This window comes from Sinocyclocheilus grahami, unplaced genomic scaffold, assembly GCF_001515645.1.
Source record: "Sinocyclocheilus grahami isolate Dianchi unplaced genomic scaffold, SAMN03320097.WGS_v1.1 scaffold188.1, whole genome shotgun sequence".
NCBI classification, from domain to species: domain Eukaryota; kingdom Metazoa; phylum Chordata; class Actinopteri; order Cypriniformes; family Cyprinidae; genus Sinocyclocheilus; species Sinocyclocheilus grahami.
In genome coordinates, this window is record NW_015505367.1 from 422,062 (window position 1) to 441,224 (window position 19,163).

The 19,163-nt window shown below is 38.1% G+C and overlaps 1 protein-coding gene across 1 annotated transcript in view; it reads left to right on the forward strand.

Annotated features, from left to right (window-relative positions):
- plppr5a (phospholipid phosphatase related 5a) overlaps positions 1 to 5,149 on the forward strand; it is a 61,571-nt gene extending 56,422 nt beyond the window's left edge. The window contains exon 6 of the mRNA XM_016284799.1: positions 3,355 to 5,149. Within this exon, the coding sequence (XP_016140285.1) occupies positions 3,355 to 3,384 (30 nt within the window). The 3' untranslated portion in view covers positions 3,385 to 5,149. The remainder of the gene's footprint in view (positions 1 to 3,354) is intronic.
- The last annotated feature ends 14,014 nt before the right edge of the window (positions 5,150 to 19,163 follow it).

A 19,163-nucleotide genomic window follows, 5' to 3' on the forward strand; every position in this document is an offset into this window, starting at 1 on the left:
TTAAGTGTCATGCTCTTGCCAGTCTTAGGGCTTCAACAACTGAGAGCAAGGCAGTCGCCGTCGAATATCCACTTCTGAAGCCAGATTGGTTACTGTCCAGGAGGTTGTTCTGTGCGAGAAAGGCAGAGAGTTGGTTGAACACAACTCGTTCAAGTGTTTTTGCAATGAAATGTAGAAGGGAAACCGGTCTGTAGTTTTCTAAAAGAGTTGGGTTAAGAGTGGGTTTCTTAAGAAGTGGGGTTATACGAGCCTGTTTAAATGTTGAGGGAAAAACACCAGTGTGAAGGGATGTGGTAAAGATGTGAGTGAGTGCAGGTACAACGGCAGGAGAAATGGCTTGAAGGAGATGAGATGGACTAGGATCAAGCGGACAAGTAGTAGGATGATTAGAAAGGATGAGTTTAGGGACTTCTGCCTCAGAGAGTGGAGAGAAGGATCAAAACGAGTGTATGTTTGCTGGTAAGATGTGTTTGAAAGTTTGTAGTGTGGCAAACTGGCAACTGAGATTTGTAATTTTATTAATGAAGAATGTGGCAAAGTCGTCAGCTGTTAGAGTTGATGAAGGAGGGGGAGAAAGAGGACAAAGGAGGGAGGAAAATGTTTTAAAGAGCATGCAAAAGTTAGGCAAATTGTTAATTTTGTTGTGATAGTATGTCCTTTTAGCAGTGGAGACATTAGCAGAGAATGAAGAAAGGAGTGATCGATATTCATTAAGGTCGGTAGGATTTTGTGATTTGCGCCATACTCTTTCTGCAGCTCTGAGCTTAGAACGATGCTCACGGAGAACATCAGATAGCCATGGGGCAGAAGAGGTGGTACGAGCTGGCCTGGAAGACATGGGGCAGACACTGTGTAAACAAGACGTAAGAGTGGAGCAGAAAGTATCAGTAGCACTGTTAACATCAAGAGATGATAACTGTTCAGGGGAAGGAAGCGAAGATGAAACCATAGCAGATAGCCGGGAGGGTGAGAGTGAGCGTAGGTTACGTAGAAAAGTGACATGTGGAGGGGTATGTGTTGTGTCAGGAACCATGTTGAGGTTAAGAGTGAGGAGGAAGTGATCCGAGGTGTGCACTGGAGTAACCAGTACATGATCAGTGGAGCAGTGTCGAGTGTATATAAACAAATAAAAAATAAAAGTCCTTTCCTTTTAGCTTCTTTTTTTAGTACTAAACTCAATCTCAGTTCAGTTTCTTTTATAGAATAATAAAATACTTTTGATGACAGCCATCACATTGAACAGCCTTTGGACACTGAATATTATGTTCTGAATGTTAAATGTTCTTCTCTAGTAAATCCCATTATTTCTTTTCAGTATGTTCATTCGGCTGCTTTGCCTCAGGCCAGAATTTCTTGTATCTGTATCACAAGAGATCAGAGTTAGTCAGTGGGTTTATCTTCCAGTCTCTGAAAAAATAGGCACATCCAGCTGAATATATCACTTCTATACAGTACATGGTGCTTTTGAGCTAAAACGTTGGATTAAACATGCAGACCTTATTGTTGTTGTTTATTTTCAAATTTACATGAAAATGTGATTTTATGAATTTAGATTTTTATGATTTTAAATCCCATGTTTTCCACATCATCATCCATCCTCGATATCATCCACTGACTAATGTTTGAACCTCGCTGTCCACAGATCAGATGTACACTGCTGATTGTTTCAGTATTCAACAGCATTGTTCAGCAGGGCTGCCATACAATATTCAATGGGTAGTCGGTCCCCTTGAGGTCATGAACCCACAGTCTGTTAGCAGATTTTGTCACCTGTGAACTCCATTATGCACCACAATCAGCAGGTGTCCCGCCCATCTTTGATTAATAGTTTAATATGACTTCCCAAGATTCATTTTGGATTCATATAAGGGTGAGCCCAGGGGCTCCGTGAGGCAGTTCATCAAGATTACGTGTAAGCCCAAGACATATGCACCTGCAATGCATGGCTAGCACTCACACCACACTTGGTTATTTCAAGGCTACATCATTAATCTTTAAGGTAGATATTACTTATTCCCACAGCCTTAAAGGTGACACATTATGAAAATCTGACTTTTCCAGGTTTAAGCACAGAACACTGTTTAGAGTCCCAGCCTCAGAGGAGACAAGAGAGCAGTGGATTTATTGATTTATTTACTGTATATTGCTGCTGCCACACAGATCTAAAATACCTTTGAAATACCTTAACAGACATAACCGACTGTTTTTGTAACTTGTGTGTGTTTTTAACGTAAACTTGTGTGTGAAGGAGAACTTAGTTTAGTACTCACATGCTGTGACAGCCGCTTTCTGTCCATGTGCTTCGGATATGTGTGCTCAGAAAACCGTATATCAGAAGTTAAAACTCATATGGTTAAACGCATGATTTCAGCACAATAAATATGATAATCAGAACCAAAACAGATGTTTTTTAGCAGGTACGAGCAGTAATGGCGCAGCTCTATTCTGGAAAAGGGGGCGGGGAGCAGTAGCTCATTTGCATTTAAAGAGACAGGCACGAAGAACAGCGTGTTTCTGCTTCAACTCAAAATAGGCATTTTCAAAATGATATAATAAATGATCTGTGGGGTATTTTGAGCTGAAACTTCACAGACACATTCTGGGGACACCAGAGACTTATATTACATATTGTAAAAAGGGGCATAATATGTCTCCTTTAAGTGTGCGCCAGCTCTTTAACATTGCAATGATATGAAGGTAGAAAAACAACTCACGTTCAAATTACTTTAACACTCCTCAAGTCTCAAACACCAAAAATCTTTCAAAATAAATTTTTAGAGCAAGTATCAAATTCTTTTTTTTAGTCAGGTGTCATATGGTTTTGTTTTTTACAACCATTTTCAAGAATGGTTTAAATGAAAATAAAGTATACATGCATTTATTAAGGAATAGTTTAACCCAAAATTTCAATTTACTCACCCTAAGGTCATCCAAGATGTAGATGAGTTTGTTTCCTCATCAGAAAAGATTTGGAGACATTTAGCATTGCATCACTTGCTCACCAATGGATCCTCTGCAGTGAATGGGTGCCGTGAGAACAAGAGTTCAAACAGCTGATAAAAACATCACAATAATCCACAAGTAATCCGCATGACTCCAGTTTAACAATTAACATATTTTTTCTTCATTATGATATTAGGAATGTTGTATCACCCTGACATTTCTGACCTAAGGGTGAGAAATATTTTAATTCAGACATCAAAAACATGGTCAGCATGTCATATTCTACACCTCATATTCAAATGATCGTATATGTATGAATTGCATTTGAATGTTTTGAACAAATTCAGACAACAAATTAGTGTTTATGTAATTGACCTAGATGTTAAACTCTATTTTTTGTTTGATTTTCAGAATCCCATCACCTATGCTGAGATCACATGACAGTGAAAAGCCTACTAGCCAGAATGCTGTGGATAATGTTGCTGCTCTCCAGTGCGACTTCTTACTTTGAGTGCAATGTCGATATGTGCTATTTTTACACTTCTATTTTCAAGTGTGTGGAAAAAAATCGTCTATACCTTGTTGTCCTCCTTTTAACTTTTTTTTTTTTTGGAAAATAGGGTAGGGTCACATCTTTATTTTTATACAAACATATTACTGTTATCATTTTTTGTGGTTGAATATGCAGGGTATTGTGTGAATGTGGAATTGCAACTTGATGTCCAATGAAATGTTTAACATATCCTAATGTACTATTTACAACTGTGAGTCCATTGTTACATTTTGAAGAGGTTTCTGACTGACAATTATTACTGTTGTTGATCCTCAAAGAAATCAGGTTCTTCTTTTATCTTTCTCCCTGCCAAAACATATCACATCAACAGAGTTTTTCTTTTCAGAACAGCAAACTGTTCCAGTGTTGCATCAGATGTTATGCTATGTATTTCTAAGCATGTTTAAATAGCCAATAGGGTTTAGTTATGTTACAGTCATGAATTATGATTTGCTACTTTCTAGTTGGTACTATTCTCATTCTAGAGAGCATCTGATTGGTCAATACTCAGTGTAGTACAGGATGAGTCATTAATATTTTGCTCAGTTTTCTAGGAACATATAGGAATATACTTGCAAATACATGGTCTCGAAAAAAACCTTTTTGATTTCACAGGGTCTTTAAAGTGGGCTGATGTGAACATGAGGTGATAAGCAGAACTAATGATTGATTTTGGTGTCATTATGGCAGAGAGCACCTTGGGCAGAGTTGATTAATTTAATTGTGACTGGCAATTGATTACAGGACTCACAAAAGATTAGATGCTCAAGCTTTTGCCCAAAGAGGCTGTAGGATGTGTATGAAGGATCGCTTTGTGTGCTTTAACATGGCCAGTCTGTGTGTGTGTGTTTGTGCTTATTTGTGAGTCTGCCCTTGATGTCGCCTCTGTGAGAACGCAGTCTCTAGTGGGCCGTTTGTTTTCTCGACGCAGAGAGCTGGAATAATACCTGTACCTGTGAAAAAGCAAGAGATATGGAGATGGAAAGAGAAAGAGGATGGACCTTCATTGAATGGAAAACAATGCATCTTAACGTGTTCACACAGATATATGGCAATATTTGCATTTGGATTCATTTGCGATTTCACAATCATATGTGTTTTTATTGTATCAGACCTCATAGCAAAGGTCTGCAGTGTTTGATTGAATCTATATTCTGCAGAGTGATTTTTTTACACCATACTGAGCATATGTTTGATCTCTCACTGACTAGTGATGAGATTTGATTTTCAAATTCATGCTTGAATACATTAGGTTTCTCCTAATGATGTAAATCATTTATCCAATTCATCTCACTCATGTACTACTACTGAACATCCTGAACCCTTATATGTCCATTGTTTGTCTCAGTTGATTCTTTCATCAAGGAAAGCTTGTGAATATAACTTTTTAGAGAGTTTTTGGCTGGCTCACTGAGGGGTTTGTAAAGAACTATTTGTAAAGCTGCTTTGTGATTGTGAAAGTGTTATATAAATTGAATTTACAATTATTTAGAAAGAGTTACTGCATTACCTGCACATTGATTTTAATTCAGGGATATTTTTAGTGGCAGACAGATTGTGTTGATGGTCTGGCAATGACCTCAGTGACTGAACTGGAAAGGAAAGCAGATCTTCCCTGAGTCCAAGATGTCAAACAATAATAAAATATTTACCCTCACACTCACTGTCACTCTGTATCTTTTATGTATGATGACTATATAAAATTCTGTATTTTTAAAAAACATTTCCTTAATATTTAGTTTTAAGATACATTTTCTCATTTTAGATTTATAATTTACTGTTGTGTAAAACAAAACAAAACAAAAAACTACAATATCCATTATATATCTTATATATGCTTTTGCATTTTTTTTGCTTATCACCAGAAAGTTAAATTCTTTTTTATTTATGCATGTATTATATTGTTTTTAATATGACAATGCCTAATGAATAAAAATAATTACCTGAATTGCCTGCTACACGTTAAATAACGCTATGCAGAGGCTGCATAAACACTTTTCAGTGATTATTCCTTAAAAACATAAAAGCTACTCGATTTAGTTCACCAGTTCAGGTGGAAATTAGTTTTGAAGGCACACCGGAAGACAGGTAAGCTTGTATTGTTTGGTTGAGCAAATTAGTAGACTTCTTTAGAAGTCATTTGCAACTGCATTTAGAGTTAAAAAGTTATTCATTCAAATTAAATGAACTTCTCAACTCTGTAAGCATTTTGGTTATTCTAATGAGGTTTAAAGTACAGGCGCTATGAATTTGAATGAGAACCACATTTAACTTTATGTGAATACATTGGTGTATATAATATATCTTTACCAAAAAATAAAAATAAAAAACTAATAATTATAGGGATATGATGTTTTTTTACATCACTCAAAATATTTCATTGCTAACAGCTCTCAGTATCTGTCTTCCTGACAGTAACAAACATTTGCATCACATGTGCTAAGAGCTGTAGGAACTTGTTTTCTTGAATGTAGTTATTCTGTGTTTGTTCCAGGTTTATCAGTTCTCTGGTCATGTACAGTATCAGACACAGAACAGCTGGTCCAAGCATAAGGATGCTGCAGTTCAGGGGTCCTTACGGACTTCCTGCTTTCATGTGTGGTGGGTGAATCCCGGTGCATATGCCCACCACCTCCCCTCTGCCTCATTTACAGTGCAAGTCTCCCATGGACAAAATGTAAATTAAAAATACATTGGATGTTTCGAATGGCATTTCAAGAACTCTGTACCCAGGGGGAATCTATCTTGATTTCATTTCTGAAGATTTCATTCAGGCTTCTCATAAAATGAATTTAATTCAAAGGAAGGGCATGGCAAGGGCATGAGTCATTGTCCAGATATAGGTATGCAGAACAGTGTGTGATATATATATATAATTTTCATGTTTACACTTCACAGTAATGTAATCCTGATCTATTTTAGTGAGCAGTGGTTTAAATTCCTTGGAAAAATGGTGTATTATTTTGGGGAATTTGCTACAGAGTACCACTGAAACGTAATTTACTTTTACTCAATTACATTTACGGAAAATAAATACTTTTAATAACTAAATTGCATTTAGATTTTCAAAGTAAAAAGAACATTTCAGTCATCATATACTGTATATATCAGGGGTGCGGTGTATAATGAGCGCAAAAAGAAGAAGATGAACGGAAACAGTCTTTAATTAATCCACAAAGAAGGTATCCACAGAAGGCAGGCAGGTAACAAACACACAACTCAACTTTAACTCTGGACGAGGGAACACAGGACAGACTAGGAACTAAATACACAGGCAAACGAGGATAATTAACAAGACACAGGTGAACTGAATGACACAGACATGGGGGAAAACTAAGTCACGGAGCACTTGGGAAGAAAACACAACAAACAGTCCTGGGGTGTGACAGTATATATGCAGTTTTACATATATAATTTTTATATACACTACTGTTCAAAAGTTTGGGGTTAGTAAGAGTTTTTAAGGTTTTTAAAATTAGTCTCTTGTGCTCAACATGGCTCCATTATTTGATTAAAAATATGGTTCTCTCAAAGATGGTTCTGACAAGTCTGGAAAAGAAGGAGAAAGAGAACGAACAAAATTGCATACTTGGAAAAAAAAAACAAGTTAGATTGCGGAATACTGAATTTCTCCTAAAGATTAGAAAAAGTTGCAAAAACTCCAATGAATAAATCAGAACAATATGAGAGGCCTCTGGTTTTCCATAGAACATAAGCAGAATCCAAGTTTGAAGCAATAAATTATTTCAAATAGGGCCAAAAAGAGAAGCAGCAGCAAGTTTAAAATTTTGTCTGAATTGCCTCCAAATCCTGAGAGAAGTACAAACAACTGGGTTTGTAGTGTACTTTGAGAGGCGACTGGACAAAGGAGCACACACCAAGGCAGAAAGCGAAGATGTAGAGCAAGACTGTGCTTCTAACCTACACCAGTCTACATGGGGAGAATTAATTTGAATAATAATAATAATTTGTTACAGTTATATAGCGCTTTTCTGGGTACTCAAAGTGCTTTACATGGAAGGTGTGAATCTCCTCAACCACCACCAGTGTGCAGCATCCAACTGGATGATGCGACGGCAGCCATAGTGCGCCAGAATGCCCACCATGCACCAGTTTATTGGTGGAGAGGAGACAGAGTGATGAAGCCAATTAGTAGATATGGGGATGGCTAGGAGGCCATGATGGTCAGAGGCCAATGGGCAAATTTGGTCAGGATGCCGGGGATATACCCCTACTCAATTTCGAAGGACATCTTGGGATTTTTAATGACCACAGAGGGTCAGGACCTCGGTTTAACGTCTCATCCAAAGGATGGTGCTTGTTGACAGTATAGTGTCCCCGTATACATTTTCTGCATCTTATGAGATGACTATTTCACTGGTTAAAGAGGTGGATGGGAAAAAAATTATATTTAAAGTTGTCGAATATTTGATGATAATGGTCGTCCTCTAATGAAACTAGGGTGTATTCCAGAAAGGAGGTTCAACAAACTCCGAGTTAAAACTTGAACTCTGAGTTGACTTACCCTTAGATTGAAAACTCTGAGTTTTCGGTTTCAGAACAGCTGAACAGAGTTAGTTCAATCCACTCTGAGTAGGTTGACTGGGTGCACACGCTAAACTCAATGACTATGAAAAGTCATGAACAATGGAGCTCCGAAATTATGATTCACCATGGCAATACCTCCCGCCAAAAAGACTTCAGCATACTACGGAATACGTAACTTTAATTCTAAATTAATGTTATCAGAGGTGAAAACCAGCAGAAAAGTAATTTCTTGAACTAATATTCATTTTCATGGTATCTCAAGGGCAAAAAAAATAAAGTGGTAGCAGAAAAAATTTAACAAAAACATAATTCAATCAGGTAAAGCTTCAAGCGTGAAATGGGTGTAGGCTAACATTAGATGACTTTACAAACATTTGACATTCAATAAATATCATTCAGTGTATATCTGAATATTTCAATGTGCAGCAGCTTTTCCCACATAGTCTAATTCTTTTTCACATAATTAAATGTTCTCTAATCCAACAGGCTACATTTCTTAATTAGGGTAATGAAAAACATTTGACTTTTATTCAGAAACCAACAGCAAGAAGGCAGAGACTTGTAAAATGGGAGGAGAACCTTCACCAGCACCACTAACAGATGAAGAGGAGATGGCCACAATACCAATATTAAATTAAAATCCAACAGAGAAAATAATAATTTGTTGATTTTGTATTTGTAGAACATAAAGATGACCAAATAAACTGTGAATCATTTGTGTTTATTTAACAGCTGTGGTGGTGGTTACGGCATATATCTTGCACTACCCTTCCATCTGGCATCCTTCCATTCCATACAGTAATCAGCCTAATTTTCGGAAGGTGCGATGGTGAGAATATGTGTGTAATCAATGTATCCAACCACACTGAAAATCCTAAAGGAAATTCTAATTATTAGGTTACTTAGAGGTCGCAACAAGATTTTATCAAGTGAACGCCATTTAAAAATGGTACCGTTCAAATAAATATGCATTATGCATAATCTAATTAAATTAAATCCTCTCCTGATGTAAATGTAACTCCCCGCGAATTAATGCAGCCTCCTCATCTACAGGATCCCTTATAAAAAGACATGCCTTTTTTGTCACATTTACCGTGTCTGCATGATGAAAATGAAAGTGGTCGGGAGAGAAAAATAATCTTGTTTCCGTTTTCATTAAGATTATTTTTCTTACCCCACTGGCAATTCATTTTATTTGTTTACCCCAGGAAACAAGACTAAATACCATATACATTTTTTCTTATGTAGAAAATGCATCATGATTTAAGAATTGTTAGATATTTGTCACAGTTTGTTTCATTCAGCGGCACGTTTCGGGGTGTGGAAATGTCGCCACAATAACAGAACGGGGTGTAAAACTTTCGGATGTATATTAAAGATTCTGTGCCGCGAACTTTAAATATTTCACATACTTTTGAGAATCCAGCGTTTAGTTGATCCTGATAAGCTCTGGTCGTCACAGATGTAAACACGACGGCTTTCTTCTTTCGTGAGGGGGTTTGGCGCCACGGTATCTTTGTTTCCAGGCGGAACGTTACGCGACACACGCGTCTCCCGGAAATCCTGTATTATTCAACCAATCCGATGATGACTTCGAAACTCCTGAAGTGTTTCCACTTTTGTGTGCCGTATGCATCAGACGTTCAGCCAAAGGTCCATGGGCGTGACGTCTGAGGCTGAGACTAGACGTATTTAAAGGGGTCCTATTATGCTCTTTTACAATGTCTTGAATTTGTTTTGGGGGTGTACTAGAACAGACTCTCATGCTTGGTGGTTCGAAAAACGCATTATTTTTTACATAATTTACATTATTACAACACCTCTCTCCCCAGTCTGAAGATTTGAAAATGAAGATTTGTCGATTACATTGTTATGCCAGTAGGTGGCGAAAAGGGGCTGTTAAAATGTATTTGTCTTTGAATAATACAAAAGATTCGTTCAATTAACGCCGATTCATCCAGTAATGAAACAAGCACATCTTGAGCAAGTCATTGAATCGTTTATTCTTAAATTACATGTGATTTTGTTTAGTTGTACAATATTTTTTTCTTCAGAATCATGAGAACCACAACTTCCATTGGGGAAAAAAATTAAATAAAATTATCCAGAATCATTGCAGTTCTATTTTGCACACAAACAGCTCTTAAAGAGTCTAGTTTTTATGTGGCCTGTTAATTTTTGTTCATGGTATTCAGCTCCACTAAATGGTTTGCAATAAAAGAGACACAGGATAAATGATTGATATCAATATTTCATCACATTGGAATCGAAACTGGGTATCGAAAATAATCGGAATCGATAAACAGAATCGGAATTGGAATTGATAAAATTCAAACGATACCCAACCCTAATCAAGATCATCTGCTACAGCTGCATCAATGTGAGGAATATCTACAGAAGACGGTCTAAGAAACAATACTTTTTTTAAACATCATTATAGAACACCTTGGGTCAGATTTGCTAACAGCTTGTGCCAGCGCAAACCGCCTTTTGGCATTAAAATAGTACTGTCAGGATTTACTAAAGCTAAGAATTAGCGCTGAAAAGGTGTGACAGCTATTTTTGCGCCTGACTTTATTGAATATGCATTTGTAGGAGTTTCCCTTTCATACACCAAAATTATGGGAGGAGAGTATTAAAATGAATCACATAACGTGATTTACTAACATTTGCCCTTGTCAAATTACTGTTTTTAAAAATTACAAATTACTTACAAAAAAGCACGTCTTAAAGCAGGCGGTAATTTGAGCTGCTCTTGCACTGGTCATTATGAAAATGATCTGGCTGCATCGGTGTTCTTTAATGTGTGCATTGTCAGTAATGGCAAGCTCACACTACAGGATTTTTGCCTGGATTTTGCGGTCGCAGACAGATTTCCACAGTCTGAGTTTGTGACCAAATCGGTGCTCGTTGCGGTCGCCGAAGCTCGTTAAGTATGAGCTAGTCTCAGCCTCAGACATCACGCCGATGGACCTTTGGCTGAATGTCTGATGCATACGGCACACAAAAGTGGAAACACTTCAGGAGTTTCAAAGTCGTCATCGGATTGGTTGAATTATACAGGATTTCCGGGAGACGTGTGTGTCACGTTCTTTAACGTTCCACCTGGAAACAAAGATACCGTGGCGCCAAACCCCCTCACGAAAGAAGAAAGCCGTCGTGCTTACAACTGTGACGACGAGTGCTTATCAGGATCAACTAAACGCTGGATTCTCAAAAGTATGTGAAATATTTAAAGTTCGCGGCACAGAATCTTTAATATATGTCAGAGTTTTACACACCGTTCTGTTATTGTGGCGATATTTCCATGCCCCGAAACGTGCCGCTGAACGAAACAAACTGTGATTGGTTGTTGGAGATGTCGGTCAAACGGCCTCATGGGTGGGCCTTGGCCAAAAAAAGCTGCCATGGATTCCAGACCTTCAGCCGTCAGCCTGAAAGTCTGGCTACGCGGGACCTTAGTATGCGCAGGTCAGCAACGTGATCCGAACCTGTCTCGAGCCATCACAGACACTATGACATTTTCAAACCTGTTTGATATTATCGCCACGTCATCTTGTAATGTGAGCGACACAATGACAAGGTGGAGCTAATCCAGCCATCACAGTGCAGATGGTATAAACACTCTTATCATGCATCTTTATGAACAGTAACGAAAAGCCACAAATTAATCAAATCAACTAACTGTTGAAATAAATTTAACAAATGCATAGATTGTGTACAGTCATGGCCAAAAGTTTTGGCAGTGACATAAATTTTGTGTTTTACAAAGTTTGCTGCTTAAGCTGTTGTGGTGTTCATTCAAATCCCTGCAAACAAGCCTGCACCGGCCCTTTACGGGCCCACTTAGGGCTAGCCTAAGGGCCCCCAGCGGGCTGCCAGCACAGGGCCTCAGATTTTGCTCATTGACAAAACGTTGGCCCCTTAGTGCTGGCCCTGCATGGGCAGACCTCACTTAGGGTGTACTCACACTAGACGTTTTGAACCGTGCCCGAGCGCGTTTAACCCCCAAAGCCGCGCTTGGGCCCGGTTCGTTTAGCCGGCCCTGGCCCGGTTGAAAGAAGTGGGCCAGGGCACGGTTCGGTTGGGCTCAGGCGTGGTACGCATGCAGTGTGAGCGCTAACCGTGCCGGAGCACAGAACAGATACTATTTTGTGTGCGCTACTGTCAACATTACGACCGCAAACATATTCTATTACTACTACTACTACACTAAACTTTTCAATTAATTTAATTTAATCAAGTATATTTAGGTTTATAATGGCTCTGGTTCTTACCTTATTGATGAACAGGAAATGCAGTTTGCGAGTAAAGCTGCAAATTATTTCATTAACTCAGCTGCCTCTGTAATAATTTTCTGATACATACAAGTGAAAATCAATGCACGGCATACATTATAAATTAATTATTATTAATTATTCGGCAGAATATTAGTGAAAGTGGTTTCCTCCGTCATCTCATACATGACATAAGCGTGCCCACGGCTCGGCATGTTTAGCGCAAGTGTGAGTGCAGGCCAGCGGGGGAGTGGGGAGAATCACGCTCTGGCTCGGTTCAAGGCAACCGTGCCTAGTTTGAGTACACCCTTATTAGCCCACACTATTAATCTACAACAGGGGTGCCCAACCCTGGTCCTGATCAACACACCTGAACCAACTAATTAGGATCTGAAGGAGCACTTGATAATTACAGACAGGTTTGTTTAATCAGGGTTGGAACTGAACTCTGTAGGGAGGTAGATCTCCAGGAACCGGATGCACCCCTGATCTACAACAATACATCTGTTTCACTTTAAATACTTTTCAGCTAAACTTAAGTCTTTGGAAAAACAGTTATTATATATCTGAAATGAATGCAGTCACCCCATAACTAATGTCTATATTGTCAAAAATGTACAGTAGTCAAAGGGATTTCAAATCAATGGATTTATTAAATACAAAATAGAAAACATTAAATTCAGTTTAATACAGCTACATATAGGCAAAAATTTAAACCCACAAAAGTACAAAAAAAGGCAAACAAAGCCATGTAAGATTGTAAGATTTCGTCATGTGAAATTTGATGTTTGTGAAAGTCTAATCTGTAGTGCATCAATTTCCAAACACTGTCCGTAGCTGAAGTTGGCTGATAGCAAATGAATAATCCAACCTCTTGTAATGAAAACATGCCACAGCTCACAAACACCAGACTCTTCCTAACCAGGAACAATCAAAAATAGTCTAGACTATGGTCTTACATCAATAATAACTTTAAATCCATATTCAAACTGGACCATGATGTGGTAACCTCACCAATAAAGAGTCCTTCTAAAAAGCATACAAATACACTGTCTTAAAATCTTAGCATCAATCCAAACATAGGCCATACATACATGTATCATCTCTGCAAAAAACATCTGCAATGTACACTTTTAAATAGAAAAAAAAAACTTTGAAATGCCTCTCGGGCATGCAAGTGCAACTCCTATCTCTTTGAATGGGGAATCATCAAATTCTCCAAAACTGTTCGCGAAATCTTACGATTAAATTTCATATTTGAAATCACCAATGGAATCTGACAACAACTGTATTATAAGTGTTGTTTATTTTGCTCAAATAGCGTTAAAAAAGCTTATTTCTCAAGCTAGACCAGCCAGTGCGCATGCACAGTCCTAGGTGTACGTTTCAGAGCATTGACTGTTTCTATAGCAACCGGGACTTCTAACGGCAGCTGCAGTTGCTGACTTTACCGATTAGCTATTGACTCTTTTCCTCAGAAGGCGTGGTTTCGTTCGATAGGGCGGCCATATTGAGCATTGCATTTTTCCCCATTCAAAACTATACGAGTGACATGTCTTGGGTATTCTATAGTCTTTGGTTCTTGTTAGCAATGGTTACCTCCAAAGAAACACGTCCAGCCATCATCTCTTTGCATCAAAATGGCCTCACATGCAAGGAAATTGTTACAAAGAATATTGCACCTGAAAGAACCATTTACCGGATCATCAAGAACTTCAAGGAGAGAGGTTTGACTGCAGTGAAGAAGTCTTCAGGACGTCCCAGAGTGTCCAGCAAGCGCCAGGACAGTCTCCTCCTGAGGAGTCAGCTACAGAATCGTGTCACCACCAGTGCACAGCTTGCTCAGGAATGGCAGCAAGTTGGTGTGAGAGCATCTGCACACACAGTGAGGCCAAGACTTTTGGACAACGGCCTGCTGTCAAGAAGGGCAGCAATGAAGCCACTTCTCTCCAAGAAAAACGTCAAGGACAGACCGAAATTTTACAGGGAGTACAAGGATTGGACAGCAGAAGACTGGTGAAAAGTTATTTTCTCTGATGAAGCTCCCTTCCGACTGTTTGGGACATCTGGAAAATCGATTGTTCGGAGAAGAAAAGGTGAACACTACCATGAGTCCTGTGTTGTGCCAACAGTGAAGCATCCTGAGACCATCCATGTGTGGGGTTGCTTTTCAACCAAGGGTGAGGCTCTCTCAAAATTATGCTCAAAAACACTGCCATGAATAAAGAATGGTATCAAAACGTCCTGCAAGAGCGACTTCTTCCAATGATCCATGAGCAATTTGGTGATGATCCATGCATTTTCCACCATTATGGACCACCATGTCACAAAGCAAGAGTGATAAAGAAGTGGCTGGAAGATCATTACATTGACATTTTGAATCCGTGGCCAGGCAACTCCCCGGATCACAATCCCATAGAGAACCTGTGGTCAGTCCTCAAAAGGCGAGTGGACAAGCAGAAGCCCACAAATTGTGATCAACTCTGAGAACTAATAAGGCAAGAATGGATTGCCATCAGTCAGGATTTGGCCCAGAAGCTAATATCCAGCATGCCAAAGCGAACTGCAGAGGTTATGAAGAACAAGGGTCAACACTGTAAATATTGACTCATTATATTTTTTTGCCAATAAAAGCCTTTAAAACTTATGATATGCTTATCATTGTTTTTCAGTAAACCATAGAAACATGTGGAAACACAATCTACAAATACTGAAGCAGCAAACTTTGCAAAACACAAAATTTATGTTACTGCCAAAACTTTTGGCCATGACTGTATGTAATACCACGTTTCATTGTACTGTTTAATTACCTCCAACTCTTTCTGCAGTACTGACAGTCCTCGTTGTCCACGTCTTCCAAGCCATTGTTTCTGCCATATTCTCTTTTGTCATAGTTTCTTCTTTCTTTCGGATAAAATAACTGTACTGACCAATTTGAAGGACCAGTTGATCGTCCATGCTTGAAGATATGGCCTATAATCGCTGTAATTTCTCGCGAGAATTTATGTGAGAAAACGTATTTTCGCTGATGGTCGGGAACGCCTCTTCACTGAATGTTTTGTAGTGTGTGCACCTCGTTAGCATTGTGTTGTGTAGCAGGCCTATGCGCACAGCTATGACGAGACGACGACAGATGAGAATAAATCTTGTTGCGTAGTGTGAGCAACACAGTGATTCGGCTAGTCTTTCAATCATGTAGTGTGAGCTTGCCATAAATCACATGCAGAATTTTCCCCTCCCATTGGCGCTTTTATGGAATTGCGCTCTAACGCTAATTTGCCCTGTTTAGTAAATCTGGTCCCTTGACTCAAGTACAAACACGGACAGTGTTCAGTCTATAAACAACAGTAGAAAAAAGTAAAACAACTATAAAAACATCTGCTACTGAATTTAATGTGGTATAATTGCATATGTCAGGTTTCCGAAATTTGGTTTTAGTAAACATCTGGCATGTCTAATAGAATCTAATATAGTGAGAAAATGATCAAGAGAAGATTAAACAAGTTGCTTTGCAATTAAAAAAGGTCAATTGTCTTCTAATTTAATCAATTTCAAAGCTTAATGTTTATATATATACTGTATATATATATATATATATATATACACATATATTGACAGACATATTTGTTGCCAAATTGGCTTACAGTTCATTCAAGCTGGAGATTTTATCAGATTGTGCATTCCTTTGGCGTTCTTCCCATGACCATGCTCTAGTTGTGCTACCGGAATTCTTTCTTTTTTTAAAGTTAATTGGTAGAATTAAATGTGGAAACTACTTTACATATTAGACTTTGAGTAAACATTTGACACTGTACTCAAACTTCAACTTATATATATACTGTATACATATACTGTATATATATATATTTTTTAAATTCAGGCCAAAAGTCAAGTCAAGTCAAGTCACCTTTATTTATATAGCGCTTTTAACAATACAGATTGTGACAAAGCAACTGAACAGCATTAATTAGGAAAATAGTGTCAATAATGCAAAATGACAATAGTAAACACTCATTTTTCAGTTAAAGACAGTTCATCATTGAATTCAGTGATGTCAACATCCAGCTCAGTTCAGTTTAAATAATATCTTTGCAATTATGTCAACGATAACGCTGGAAATGAAGTGCCCCCAACTAAGCAAGCCAGAGGCGACAGCGGCAAGGAACCAAAACTCCATCAGTGACAGAATGGAGAAAAAACCTTAGGAGAAACCAGGCTCAGTCGGGGGGCCAGTTCTCCTCTGAAACATGTATAACAAAACTAATGGACAGTTCATTTTTACATATTTAATGTTAATAAATTAGTTAATAAATGAATGTGGCCTTCACTGTTCTGCATCAGAGGGGAGAATATGAGGAAGGATCTTGACCTGTCTATATTCAGCAGTGTCACTTTCACATTTCACATGATTTTATTGCACTGAATCACCTGCTAGGTTAGTTAATGACCTTGCGAGGTGTGGAGCTAATCTCAGATCAGTTTCGCAGAAAAACAATGTGTGTGTTCTGATCTCTTCATAAGTAACTCATGCTCTGACCTTGAGAAAGGTTGTTGATGTGTCAGTCAGCCGCGGAATCTCTTTCATCCTCGACTGTTCTCCATTAATTTGTAGACCACATAGCAGAGAACTACACAGGCATATGTATCTTATATTCTGCGTGTGAAGTTCTCATCTGTGAACAATGAGTGAGAAGCATGTGCTGGGTCATAAACACCCCCATCTTCACTGCTACTGACAAAGAACACTACCATTATTATTTGTTTTATTATGGGATCTTAATGGAAAAGGGTTTTTATGTTAAGTTTAAATGGGCTTAAATGTGCACTTTTTACAACTGTGAGATTTTCCAGTTTTCCAGTTTTCCACTTTTTGCTACTCTGACCAATATGATAAGTGATAGATCTAGGGTTTGAGGCTTCAGCAACGTGATTTATCTGTGATTTAGGGCTTAAGGTCAGGATTAGGGTGAGAATACTGATCCAGAAACATGCCCTTCTTGGTTAAGTCACAAAGCATGGCACAAACACACTGCAGAGTCGGGTGAAGAACAAACACACATCTGCCAATGACAGCTGAGCACTAAGGTCTCACAGCACCGATGCTTCAGCAGCCATGTGTACAGTATGTACACTTTCATTGGGGCTCAATAATTTGATGTTTTCCTTTGCTGAGACACAAACTCTGCATTGCAGGAAGCTGCACTTGATTTTGACATAAATCAAGACTCATTCAATTTTTTTTATCTGGCTGAGGACCTGAAAACAGCACAACGTTTGGTTTTACAAATGACCAGTGTTATTGCATTTGGTATAAATTTAGAGCTGGTTCCTCTTGTGTTGTATCCATTTTAAAAAGCAGAGCCAGGTTATATATAGGTTAGAATAGAATAAAATCGAGAATTTTTTTTTTCTCTTTTTCTCCTTGCCAAATTCCTTAGGATATCATACAGTGAACTTCTTACCTGTACAAATCAAAAGTAAAAATCAGTACAAAGAAGAAAAAAAAACTTTGAACAAAGGAGGTAATATTTTACTAAACTAAACTAAACTACTAGCCAAATAATGTACATTCATTTATTGAAGGCATTTTTAGTCAAGCGAAAAACCTCACTTGCTGCAGGCAATGCTTGAATACACCAATGTTGGTGTTCTGCAAGTATTTTATTATTTATTATCATTAATAATTAAGGCGAAATATTAGAGGCTGTGCCCGAAGAACTGAAATAAACATGATGTGTCTAATATCAGCATCAGCTAACCAAGTACACACAATATATTTCTACACAACATGTAATATCAAAAAATGTAATAAGATTTCTAACATTTATTCAAGTATTTACTCAAAACCTGAGGAGCTTCTAACTGTAATTCTTTGAATGAAATTTGATGTAAGCAGGGTGCAACTGACACTCTGTTAGCTAAATGCATATGTTTGCTTATCTTGTAATGAGAGTTAATTTTACCTGCATTAGGATAGTGATGTGTCTTCCTTATATCTTAATGGGTTTATATCTCTCCGGTTTGAATTTAAAATGCTTTTAATGTTCTTCTGTACCAGAGTTTCCGGCTTCAGTTAAACCTGTACTATCGTTCTGGTATGTTCTGTCGGGAATTATCATAGTGCCAGTCCTTTTAAAATCACTGGATTTTCGGAGATCTAGTTTCTTTAGACACTTTTTAAAAGCCACAAATACTGACAGTAGAGTTTTACACAAGTAAAGGGTCTGATATGTAAAGGTAAAAATATATTTAATATGAATTTTCTCCCTCAGTAAGCAGGATGAATGTGTTTCTTAGACTGTATGCCACAGAGCTGGGGGCTTTCAGAGTGCTGAAGCAGAGAGAGAGAGAGGGACAGAAGAATGGTCAGATGATGGGCTGCCTGTCTCTCTGTCTCATTGAATCAGGCGAGCATCTCAGTGCCCCACATGCATCCTCTCTTACAATGAGAGTTTCCACTGCAGAGATAAAACAGAAAGCTGAGAGAGCAGAGAGCTCCCAGGGCTTGCACTAACGTGCATTACTCTCTCTAAATACACCAGCCACTTGCACAGAGACATAATGGAATGTAATGTCATTTTTATTCACCTCTGCTCATCTAGATAGTTTGGGGCAAGTTTAGTACAGAGGATATAATTTGTCCCATGGGTTATCAAAAAAGTGAATCACAGATTTAAATGCATTGAAAATCTAGAATTAAAAATCTAATTTATAAAAATATATTTTTTATAAATTTAAGTTTTATCATTAAAAATGTAAGATGAAGAAATGGAATGGAATGGATCTTGAATCAAGTAAATTTTTGACACTGATCATGCGCCTTTTTGTACAGATGGTCAGAT